The following is a 12,949-nucleotide window of genomic DNA, read 5'->3' as shown; positions in this document are numbered from 1 at the left end:
AAGTAAAGGTTGAGAATTATATTCAGTAAAATTACAATAACTTTTGAGGAACAAGTGCCTTCTTTATATGTTCTGTTTGCTTTCTGTGGTGCATTTACATTACTGAATTTTCTGTATTGAATTGTCTTTTCACTTGTCTAGTGAATATGGTAAATGTTTTAGTTGCACCATCTGGCTAATGGAAAAAGAACGGCATGATGCTTGCCAGTGATAACTTCTAGCCATGCTTCTGGTTTGAGTATGTCAGTGTGAAAGATTTTGCTGTAATAAGTTTTAGGGAAAAATGCAAATATTTCCCTAGGATTTTGCCCTCTCAGCATAACAGGCAGTGAGTGGTTGTGACTTCCTGTTAGTCCTTTTTTGCCTGACGTTGAAGATGAAACTTTATTGCCTGATGCCAGATAAATTAGCGAAAGGCAAAGAAGCTCTCAACAAGAAAGACCTGCAGTCAGTTTGGGCATCCACAATGCAAATGGAAATGCTACCCTTTCTAACAAAATAAAAAGCCTTATGCCTATGCGCTTGTGACAGACCATAGTTTAAGCCCTGGCCTTTTATTGTATTATGTCCTTACTAGATTGCCAGCATGTTATCTTAATTTGGAATGGAATGGCAGGTTTCTGACAAATAACTGATAAGTCGAACTTGGGTATGTGAAGGTGAGCAAGTTCTGGTTGAACAGTCTTGAGCTGCAACTAATTCAGGAAGAGAAGCCTATTGTGCCAGATTCGAAGAGCCTGTCTGTGGCATGATCTAGCTTAATCCTGTGCCCAGGTTCCAGCAAAGGAATATCTAGCATGTGTGACAGCTGAGATTTATGCCAAAACTTCTGCTGCACTCCAAATAGATATGAATTGGTGAACTTTGGTACGAGCTTCAGAACAAGGGAGTATGAATATGGTGCATCTCATCACTGTAGAGCTATAGGTAATGTTAGCTCTGACCTTGTGAAAGGATTGTTCTTCAGGAATGATTCTGTATTCATTTAAACTTCTGCACTTCTCTGATACTGGAGACTGAAAGCAAGGTACAGATTATGAAGAAAATGCAGTAGGCAGGAAGACCCTAGATGGACAGTTTGATCTTTTCCCATTAATTAAGGTATTCTTTCAATGGCAAAATATTCATCCCTATGGTGTCACTGTTTACCTTAAGCACAAGATCTGCATCCAGACACTGTTTCTGGAGATGTGTTTTGAGTGACTGCAGAGTATCTTTTGCTGTGTATCAACTACAAGATCCTAGCTGTCAAATTAGAGACTTAATAGTGTATTTGCTTTTCAATTTACTTCTAAAGTTTCACTGGTAATAGTAATCAGCTTCATCTTGACCTTTGAGACCTGCCTGCCAATGTAATTGAAGTCAACTCATGTATGCTGAGGAAAAGGAAATAGGCTTGGCAACTTGTGACTTTATTTGGTTCTATTGCCCCTCCCCGAACTCCATCTTCTACTGAAGTTCAAGTATTCCAGCTGTTCACTCTAGCACAGAGGTAACTGTAGTCTGAAGTCATTGTATCACTGTACACTGGCTGTAAATTTGGAGGCCTTCCATATACTTGTCAAAATGTCCTGAAAGCAATATTAACAGTATATATTAAGCATGCAAGCATTATCAAAGCTCAGAGATCCTAGAATTCCTATTAACCCCTATAGTTTAATAGTTGCTCATAACAGTGGTCAATTTAGTTGGGTATAATGCAGCATTCTGTATGTTTTCTAAACATCTGCTTCCTTGAAGGTCTGGCAGCATTACAGATTTTGCCTTATTCTGTAAATATGGCTCAGTAGCTGAATAGGTGAGGCTTCTGGTGTCTTGGAATTTACGGACACTTCAGAGATAGCAGTGGTTATGCATTTATTCAAGGAGCAGATGTCAAAATAGAACAATGAAAAGGAGTAGGTTTTCCTGGAGACTGGATTGCCATAAACCGGATCTAGTATTTAGAAGTCACCCTGTTGACTTTTGTACATACTCAGAATGTAAGAGCTTGAAGTTGCTACCCTGAGTTCTTTGCATTCCTGCTACTCCTTACTGATGGAGACCATACTTTTGAAGATGAGAATTTGTGTATCACTGAGGAACAAGAGAGCCACCTCCTTCAAGGACAGCCTTCTCTTTCTCCATATATTTTATATGTGTGCACTTTTCCTGAGTACACCGCCTCAAGTTCAGGAAGACGATTGCTTTCATCTTTGCATATCCAGGACTAGCTTGCAGGGGAGCACACTTCTGGGCCGCTATTGGCACAGCCCAAAATGAAGAGCTTGATCTGAGACTAAATCATAACTCCTATAATCCATATCCTTTCATGGATTTTTCCAAGGCAGCAAAACTATTTACAGAATGGCTTTTGCTAGCAGTGTCTGGCTAATGAAGTTGTAGTTATGTTGTTTTTCATAAGTGTCCTAGCAAACTGTGAAATCTTAGCCACAAAAGAAAGCTTTCGTAAGGGCTGGTAAATTTTGGATCAAACACTGTGTAGGAGAGAAATCTGTCTCCTGGTATCACTATTAGTGAGATAGCTGTTCAGTTTATGGGTTTGTCTTACTGTACATAATACAGAGCTCTGACTCTCTCGCTGATACTTCTAATGCAGTTCCTTGCAAAATACTAAAGTGTCCACTGTGTTACGTCAGCTCTGTGAAGAATGTAAGTATTAATGATCAGGGGCAAACTGAGGAACATATGGAAATAAGCCTATGGATACAAGGAATATGGATATCAGGATGTATTCGACTGTGTATACATTTCTCTGGATTAATTATCAGACTGATCTACCTAGTAAGTCTTTTCTGAATGAAATACTCTGCTGTGCAGGTATTTAAGATACCATATGCTGCCTGACAAAAAGGCGCATTATGTGTTCTTCACTTAATCATGAAGCAGGTAAGTTGCAAAATGCTGCAAACTTTGCAAACTGTTCCACAATAGAAAATAAGCCTCTGGCATTAAGAAATCTCACTTTAAACTTCATCAAACTAAGTGATTATTATTTAATCTGAAACAAGAATAAATAAGCTATGTTTGCCCCCAGCTCTCCGCTTGTTCTGGCTTGTTGCATACGTCAGTCTGAGAACCTAAGCGGTGACCAAATTCCTATTGAAGATGCCTTTTTTTATTTCCTGAGTGCTTTTTCTGTTCTGGACTTGCACTCTGTAACTAATGACCTGGATTTCTTCTTGCTTAAGCATTGTGGAAAGCTGTTTTTTATTAGCTCAGGATGTCCTGGAGTAGTGCTGGAGAATGTCTGCTGCCTGATAAACAGTCTCTGCCAAGTAAAAATAATCCTAGGTATGTTTTTGCAGTCTTATTTTTGTCTGGTATAGTTCCTGGTGCTGAGTATGCTCTGCAGTTTTGATGATGTTATGCCAAATAAAGCATAGCATTTTATTTGACAGTGGTATCTGCATATCGGTAACAGATGTAATGGCTTGTACGAAGGTTTTAAAGCCCTTTTCTGCTACCTAACAGATATATAATCTCATATCCAGTCCAGCACAGAATTTCAAAGTTGTCTGTTAGAAGTTTGGATCTGAGAAATTTCATACACCTTATCTCAGTGTTTCAGGTGATAATGTTCTTCGGGCTTCTAAGACAAGATTAGTTTGTGAAGAATTCTGACTTCTCAAGACCATGCAGTCATGTCAAGGTAGTTGAAGTTTCAGTGAACAAAATACCAATGTAGCCTAGTTTGGGGGAGAACACAATCCTTGCCTCTGTTTAACTTCTTAAAATTTACAGTATGTTCTTTCCAGCTCTTCCTGAAATCTTAGCCTGTAGCCATTGCTGTTCAGGCTTTATAACAAACTTCCATCAGAATGTCAGTGCGTCATCTGCCCACTGTTCCACCCCCATCAGCTAGGGGATAGGCCGAGCAGTATCTTAAGTGTTTCATGGAATATGTCTTTGAACTGTCTTCAAGTCTATTACATACTCAGTACTTTGATCAGATGCTTACATGTGAGAGTAGTAAATAAATATGACTGATTAGTACTCATTCCTATCATTCTGCTGAATGCTCACAAGATCCACACTGACCTTAAAACTGTTACTTACTCTGCAGTACTTGTGGCTTAGTACTTGAACTCAAAATGATTAATGAAGTTATCACCATCTCCCCTTCCTTCCTAATAGTCAAAGACTGTGAATTTCAGCTTATTAGCAGGAACTGTTGTACTTCACTATTCACCATTAGAGGTGAGAGTATGTAACATATCTTGCCCTAATAAATGTTGAGCTTTTTAAAGCGATTAAATTTGCAGGTGTAAGGCATGTGCTTATCTGCAGTAGAGGAATAGACACCTCGGAATAGTTACTGTAACAGCTCTTCTTGTAGCCTTATTAAATCTGTTTTGATGACTGATTAATATGTACGGTTCCAGCTGAAATTGTGTGTGTAGGGAGAGGGAGAAGGGGGGTGGCCTGGAGCTCTCCAAGAACAAGCGCTACAAAGATTTTCCTTCTTTCTACATGCCTGAATATTCACATGTCCTAACCAAAGTAACAATTTAAATATATGTATAGATGATCATCTTCTTGTACAAGAATGCAGATTTTACTTTTTTTCCCCCCCCCCATCCTGAACAAATAGAGGTAAGTGCTCTAAAATGTAGGCCTCATAATGTTTAGTCTTTAAAAAAAGATAAAAGTGCTGACTTGCAGTGAGCTTGTTTCCAGATAAAGCAGTGAGCAACCCCTGGGCATGCAAACACAACCAACCTCATGATACCAGGGAAAAGCATTTGGTTGACATTTGATTTAGGGAATTTAAGATTTTAAGCCCTAGATCATTTAAAACCTTTTCCTATTCTTGCTGTGCAGATTACTAACAGTTTCTGCAGACCAGAGGAGAGCAAATTTTTCCATTGCTGCTTTTGCCTGTTTTCCTCTTTCACCATATAGTCTCATATTTGTGTTTTTTAACCCATATCTCTGACCATGTGCTGTTTTATACTGTCTCATGCTCTCTTTCAGTTCTTCTGTCTCAGTTGCTAGAGCAGTCTTTTATCTGAACCCACTGGAAGTAAATTTATGCAGAGCTGCAGGAGGAACAATTTTGAACACAAAATTATAAAGTAATGTTATTAAGTTATTCTTAGCAGCAAAGGGTAAAGATCGAATGTATAAATCAGCAAATAAAATTGGGTTTTACTACTATGGTGCTAGAGAGAAGCACACAGTTTTGTTAGTCAAGCTCACGCTATTTTCTCATGCCAAAGTCTAGTCATATTCTGCCATACTTTAACATTCTCTACCCTGCAAGAAAAGCCAAATAGCCCCCCCCCCAAACAGGTACGTAAGCCATTTTAGGATGGAAGAAAAACCTAAATTCAGTATTTCTGTTCTAGTGTGGTATATGTTCAGCTTGTGTTATGAGTCCTATAATTGCTTAACTTGAAAAACAGTAAGTTAAATTGTTACAGTATTGTTAACAATACAGACCAATTGAAAGCCTGTGAAATTTAAGCACTGGTGGTAACAAAGGAAGTTTGAAATTACGTATTTCTGGGACCTTTATTTAAGATGGCTTGTCTGAAATGCAGCGAATACTGATAAAACATGGAATAAGCCCACAGTCAGACCTGGCAGGATATAATATGGTGGTGTTAAAGGCGTGCTGTGCTTGTATTTAATTTTGGTAAATACTAATTGGATTACACTTTAGTTGTCTTTCTGTTAAAACAAACACTAATGCTTTTGAAGGCTGCATATTTTTCAGTTTGCTTGTGTTTACTATATCTCTTCTTTCACTTTTCCCCTCCTGTAAGCACAATGGCCACAATATCTTCTTTTTCTGCTGAAGGGGACTTAAAGCCAGAAAAATCAGCCAATTGTTCTTTTTTCTTTTTGATTTGGTTTTGTTTTTTACTTGAGACTGTTTTGTATTGTTTATAGGCCAGTAAATGGAAATGGTGCAATTGATTGATGCAAGAATTGATACAAATTGTCCATCCCATGACTGCCTATAAGAAGTGGAAATTTTGTTCATCTCAGTGCAACTTTATTTACAACATAGTTAAAGTTACGGCTCCACCCACCAAAAGGGGAAATGACACAAGCTGATGTGGAAGAAATGAGATGGGGGGTGTGTATAATCCATGAAATCACCTTGGAAGCAGAGTTAAGTATGCTGGGGCTAAAACCATTCAAGCAAGAGCATGCACTGAAGTTCTCTTCCTGTATGTGGCCCTAAACTATGAAATGCCTGAAGTTTTCTGGTGTCGCTCTGTGTTCCAAGGGATGTGGTTTTACACTTTTTCTAAGACAATCCAGTAGTTTGATGCTCTTGCTAGGAATGTTTCTGTTCACTGGCTACTCCTGCTTTTCTGCACTGGTGTTCACCTAATCCTGTGTCGAACTGAATTGGAAGGTGAAGCTGGTAACAAGGTGATTACTGTTTCTGTGGTTCACCTCTGAGTTGGCTTATACGTATGTCGAATGCTAGTTTAGGTATAAAAGAGAAGACCAGAACAGGAAAAGAGGCAAAAGGACTAAGCCTGACAGCAGTCACCTGTTAAATCACTTTAGTTGTGAGAATGGAGAGGAACACATGAAAAAAATCTATATAGTGTAAAGCGCTAACTATAAACACCAATTATCTCACTATTTTCAGTTCTTTTCTTTCAGAGATGGAACAGTTTTTACTGAAATGGTCATTGTTCTCTCACAGCTTCCAGCTCTTGAATGTTGTGGGAAAGGAAAAAAAATGTTTAATTACTGGGAGAAGTTTGGAGAATGGAAACATTAAGAACCTATTTGCCTAAACCTCTGTACGTCATTCTTGGGGTGGTGGGGAGTCGGGTGTAAAACTCAAATCTGTCACATTAGGAGGAAGCATGCATTCTATTGTTTAAGTTTTGATTTCTGAATACTGACTCCTAGGATAGTTAGACTCTTACCACTGGGCCAAAACTTGGCAGACTGGGACCATGAATTAATCTCCAGCTTTTAAAAACAAATTGTCTTGGAAAGCTCAAAATGGTAGCTATTGTTACTCAATTGAAACTTCTCGGCTCACTACATCGTAAGACAAAGCAGAAGGCACCACTTTTTTCATGCATATAGAATCATGGAAAGAAAGCTCATAACTGAGTGCATGTGAAATTTATGGGAACTGGACTATTGTCTTGAATTAATGTACCGTTACAGTTTGTCTTGTATCTTAAGCCTGGAGTTATTAATGGAGTTGAAATAAGATGCTATAGCCAGACCTAATTAATAAGGAGCTCCTGGTGAGTATTCTCTTGCTGATGAGGTTCTGGGACTTGTTATAATGGGAGATGCATTTTGCAGAACAGTGAAGTATCTTTTTTGTAGTTCTCTTCCAGTGTCAGGAAGAGAAATTTGTATTGTAAGATTGCTTCAGCTCTTCATCTTTCATATGACTGCAGTATTTCACTGTTTCTGTCTAGACAGGAGGCTAGAGAATCCCATTTCTTAAGCAAAATTTGCAATTAAATGAGAGTTCATCAGTAACATTTGGGTTGCTAGGTGTCTTCTATAATTTGTTTTCTTTCTAATAAGGTAAATTAAAGACTTGACTCTTTGTTAATCAAGGCTATGAATAGTAGAAATCTGCCTTCCAGGTACTAAGTTCTTACTCAGGAATTTGAAACTGGCTTAAAGAGTATGTTTTAAAGTGGAACGTTCCCAGTAGGAGAAACCTGTATCTGGCAGGTACCTGAGCCTGTATCTGAAATTCCCATTTCAGATGGGTTTAAACCCATTACTCCTTGTCCTATCACTACAGTCCCCGATGACTCGTCCCTCTCTGGTATTCATGTAGGCTCCCTCTTCTCCAGAATGATCTCTAGATGATATTTTCCTTGCAGGATGAGGGATTCTATCATTAGCATCCATAGTAATAATATTCAAGACATCAGGAACTTACCTTGGCTCTTAGTGCAGTCCTTGTAGCTTTTATCCTTAGATTATTTACTAAAATCAGTTGAGGGATCTTACCCCTTTATTTTACATTCATATTTTTACAATGTAAACAATGTTAAAAAGGGCTCTGTAGCCCTTGCCCTGGTAAGGGTTAGGTCTTTTGTCTTCCAGATGTGGATCTAAAGTGTCAGCATTATTACCTGCATTTACTTACCTGAAGATTTTCTGAGCTTCTATAATGCTTCAAGTTTATACATCACACTTCAGAATCCTGTCCAGAAGACCAAGTAAGACTTAATCCCTCAGTGTAGGCAATGCTTGTGGAAAATCACTTTTGTTCACATTGAGCTCAATTTTCTCATCACTGAGGTTAACGTTTTAGTTTGAGTAAGAAAGGTAATGCTCTTCCTCACAAAAGAACTTTGATGCTTCTGAATCGTTACATCAGCTCCATATAGCAATCCAGGAGAGATACAGTCTGCTTCTATGAGACATGTATTGGTAAATAACATTGAGGCAGAAGAAGGTACTCATTACAGAATTTAAATAAAGCAACACAAGCTTCCTTGTGCTGAAATTTATCTAGTCTGAGTTAAACCATATGACTCCTTTTTGTCTTCCATCTGCTGCTGCTTCCATATGGGAGTTAACTTTTTGTTGCACAAACCCCTTAGAAATCTTATAAATGGGGGAAGTGTCCCAGGTGGGCTAGGTATGTGACTCTTCAAGGTATCTAAGCAGAAGAGAAAAATAAGGAGTCTTTAAGTAGAGACTAAAACTATTTGATCAGGTTTGTGAAGGTTCCATTGCAGAAGATAATGAATTGGTTTGGAGAGACAGTATGATCCCCTTTTCCGTCTTACCTTCCTTCTCATGGTGACTTGTGAACAGGCTCAGGAGTTGTCTAGTCAAACATGACTACCCCCTCTTTATTTTTCACTACTTTTTTTAATAAGCTTATTAATAATTCCATGGCCAATAATGTTTAAAGAAACTTCAGCGTAAAAATCAAAGTTCTTGCCCTTATATCGGACTCTACCATGTAATTAATTAATGCATCCGCTTAATCTTGGTGGAGACCTTAGCCTGTTCCTGTGGCTAATATCACAGGATTGGGCAAATGAGAAAAAAAGCCATCTCACCCAGGCGGTCAACTTTGCATGTGTAAACAACTAAGCTTAGTATTTTGATCAGTGTTTCAGCATGTAGTTGCCTGAATGTGAACATGTTTATTAAATGGTAAATATCTGATTTCATAAATAAGACTTACATTTCTGCATGGATTCTTGATACCAAGTGTATGATAAGGTCTGTAGTGAATTCATGGTGCAAATATCTGAAACAGCTTCACAAAGGTGTACTGTAGCTTTTACCACTAGCTGGCCTAGTAGGAGAGCAGTTGTATTTCTGGAGCTTACTTTTAAGTAAGCACACTTTATATGGACCAGTAAAGGAGTGATTGTTCTAATAGCTGACAGTTTCATTGAAGACTGTTTCTACTGTGAGTGCTCACTTCAGCTGTGAAGTGAAAACTACTTGCTTTCTAATAGTTTGTTGTTAGGCTGCTTGATACTCACAACTGTCAGTCTCTCTTAAATGATCTTCTTTCTCCAAGAAAAGCTCTAAAATATTTCTTGTTTCTGTTCTTAAAAATATTTTCCTAGACAGCCTGTTTTCTAACTGAAGAATCTAATTTAGAAAGCAAGGCCATATGAGGTCAAGTAGTAGTGCTGGAGGTCTATTTAAATATTGCTTTGTTTAAGTGAAGCGTCTTTTCTTCCAAGCAGTTAGTGTTTAAAGAAAGAGCAATAGAATATTTCAGTAATTACTTTAACAGTAAAGATCCACAATGATCCAAGTAATGTATTTTAATATGGTAACTCCTAAACTACAAATTGGCCCCATCTTTTGCTATACTTAGAGCCAGATGGCTGGGAATGGAAAAACACTATCAGTTTGTAGGGTAAAGAATATTTTTTTCCCATTATTTTCAAGTTCAGAATCATTTGGAGTTAAGGGCGAAGTGAAAAGCAGCAGTGAAATGAAGGGAAAGCTACTTATTTGTTGCCATTGTGTTATGGCTGAAAAATAAGTCGTACGGGATCTGTGTTCAGAGTTGTTTCACGAGACTGTAGCTTGCTTTTCAGCTTCCTCAACTTGCAAAATAATCGATCATTTAAGAATTGAGACAGTCAATTGGGTGGTCTCAGACTCGGTGATTCGTATAAAAACCTGCATTTGTGCTTGCCTCCTTGCCTGTTTTCTGCTAAGTGCTCCAGGCACACAGTATTTTAACATCACCAGTATGATGGCGTATGATGCATCTGTAACTGCTGTTGGTCAGGTTGGAAAGGAGGAACAGTAATCAGTAATACCAGTTCCATTAAAGTATCTTTTTCTGTAATCCTGCATCCATCTTGCTTCCTCTGAAGAATTATCTCTGAGGTATCCAGTGGAAAGTGGGGAGGAGCAGAACTCTTAACTGGCAGTGAAGTGGGTGACTGGTGCACATATACTAGTCTTGACTGGCAGACCATCTCCTTGTTTCTTGGTAGGTGGAGCCCTAACTTTGCTGTTGCTGGGTAGGATGGGAGAAGACTATAACAATTACAGTGAGTAACTTTGCTGTACAGATATGTACAATCCAGAACACTCTTCAGAGGACTGATTCTGTCATGACTCCTAAACTTGTAGCCCTTGTATCACTAACAGTGTTGCTGATCTTGTTCTGTTTGTTGTTGTTTTTTGGTTTTTTTTTCTCAGCCTAGTTTTCCCATCTTTTAATTCAAATTTGGTAGAGATGCAACTTTGGCTTTAGATTGCACTAAATGGAACTGATCTGTGATTGCCATAGCCTGTTGACATTGTCTCCTTGATGCAGGTTCAGTTAAACTTTTGACGGAAGTGTAAAATAAACGTAGTGCTGGCTTGTGTTTTGTTTTTGCCATTGGAAAAAACAAATTTTACAGTATTCACATGAGTTGATATTTGGGTGCATTTTCACATGCATAGCTTGTATATACTGTGCTTTCTGTAAAGTTGCTTTTCTTTTCCCCTTTTTCTCTGCCAAAAGGATTCTGATACACCACCTTGCACAGCTCCTAATGTTTACCAGTTCAGTCTGCAAGCACCGACTCAGCTTATGGCCAGTTTACCACCCGCATTGCCTATGCCAAGTGGTAAACCCCAATCTGCGCCTACGAGAACCTTGATAATGGCCGCCAGTAATCAGGTATGAGCCAACTAAATGGAGCAGCTTTGTCATGAGAAAGCAATCAAATCAGAAGTGTAGATCATTTGCACTGTGCTGTCAGTCTAAAAGCCTCTGAAGATAATATAGCATGTGCCAAACCTCATGTAATCATAAAAGTACTTATCTGTCATGTGGGAAGAAGAACGGGTGGGAAAGGGTTTGGTGTTTGAGATGCATCTCTGAATGTAATAGCCTTCTCTGATATGTAGGAGTAAGTTGAAGGTAGTGTCAGATGTCTGACTCCTTAAGTTGTATTTCAGACTCCTAAGCAGTGGGTTGGTTATCTGCAGATCTCTAGGCTATTTAACTTCCTGTTCTTGAAACAGAAACTTCATGTAGGTGCTGTATCTGTAAGCTAGTTTTTGAAGTATCTGAAGTAATAGTACTGACCTGTCCAGGCTTATCTAGTCGTCTTGATTTTGAATTATTAGAATAGATCTGACTACACTTTTAACTTTCTGTAATACATTTTAAAGATAGAAAATCAATTATGGGCATGTGAACAAGAATTTTTACCAAAATATTAAATGTATGCTTAAATGTGCTGGGAGGTGAATGTACAGGGAAACTGTATGCTACTCAACTAGCCTGAAGTATTTTAGCTAATGTATCCATTATGGTAGAAGGGGAAGAAAAATCCTCAGTTTTCTTGATAGCCTCAGTACCTCTATCTGTAGGAAAACATTCCCTCAATTTTAATTATTAAAATAATTAGTCAAAACAGCTGCCTCACATAAGCTTTAATGCAAGTTGTGGGTTGTAGGTTGCATATGCTAACAAAATAATGAGCTGGTTTCTTTGAAACCTAGTTTTGGTCAGGTTCTTTTTTCTCAGTCCTTGGGAATCTAGGCCCAGGATATTTTCAACCTAATGACCTTGTCCTTTTTTATATTAATTGGGGTTTTTAGTCTCCAAGGATGGAGATTCCCCAAGCGCTCTGGGCAACTTGTTCTAGTAAAAGCTTTTTCTTAAATTTAGATGGCGTTCTTTGCATTAAGCTTATACCCGTTGCTTTTTGTTCTTTTCGTGGGAAGAGTCTGGCTCCATCTTCTTTACCTGTCTCATTAGACCCATCAAGAAGATCCTTCCCAAGCTCCCTCTTTTTGAGATAAAATAGCCCTAGCTGTGTCATTATTTCCTTATATCACAAATGTTTTTGACCTTATTTATCTTCATGGAACTTCATTGGACTCACTCCCATATGCCCATGTCACTTTGTTACTGGGGAGCCCAGACCTTGGCCCAGCACTCTGTATGGGGCCTCACCAGTGCTGAGCTGAGGGGAAATGATCACCTCCCTTCACCTGTTAGAGATAGTCTTCCTAATATAGCTCAGGGTGTTGCTGTCTGATGTTCAGCTTGTCCACTGAGAATCCCTGGTGATTTATGCCAGGCTGCCTTCTAGGTGGTCAGTGCCCAGTGTGTTCTGGTGCATGAGATTATTCCTTCCCAAGGGCAGAGTTTAGCATCTTCCTTTTTCAAACTTCATGAGATTCCTGCAAGCTTATGTCTCCAGCCTCATGTGATTTCTCTTTCTGGCAGCAAAACTGTCTTATGTATAAACTACTCCTTCCAGTTTTGTATTTGCAGCCATGCTGAGGGTCACCTCTCCCATAATCCAGGTTATTAATGAAGATGTTAACTAGTTTGACCCTAGTATCAGCTCTTTAGCTGCTGACCTAATGCTGAAGTTTGTGCTGCTGATCAAAATACTTCAAGCCCGGCATGTAAGGGAGTACTTTTAATTCATCTTGTGAGTTTGACTTGTATGTCTAGATATCATCACTGCCACTTACTGCAGAACAA

General features: G+C 38.7%; 1 protein-coding gene across 7 annotated transcripts in view; it reads left to right on the top strand.

Annotated features, from left to right (window-relative positions):
- Window positions 1–12,949, top strand: part of TENT4A (terminal nucleotidyltransferase 4A) — a 60,307-nt gene that overhangs the window by 37,903 nt on the left and 9,455 nt on the right. For 4 of the 7 annotated variants that reach the window (XM_057428756.1, XM_057428759.1, XM_057428755.1 and 1 more), the window contains one exon: window positions 10,964–11,122. The exons of 2 other annotated variants lie outside the window; for them this stretch is intronic. In XM_057428756.1, the coding sequence (XP_057284739.1) occupies window positions 10,964–11,122 (159 nt within the window). Of the gene's footprint in view, window positions 1–2,820; window positions 3,526–10,963; window positions 11,123–12,949 lie in introns of those variants that run through there. One more of the 7 variants, XM_057428760.1, reaches the window with a different exon arrangement.

This window comes from Pezoporus wallicus, unplaced genomic scaffold, assembly GCF_028554395.1.
Source record: "Pezoporus wallicus isolate ANWC-B61680 ecotype Strahan unplaced genomic scaffold, APGP_CSIRO_Pwel_v1 contig_6658, whole genome shotgun sequence".
Taxonomy (NCBI): domain Eukaryota; kingdom Metazoa; phylum Chordata; class Aves; order Psittaciformes; family Psittacidae; genus Pezoporus; species Pezoporus wallicus.
This window is presented reverse-complemented; position numbering and strand designations above follow the sequence as displayed.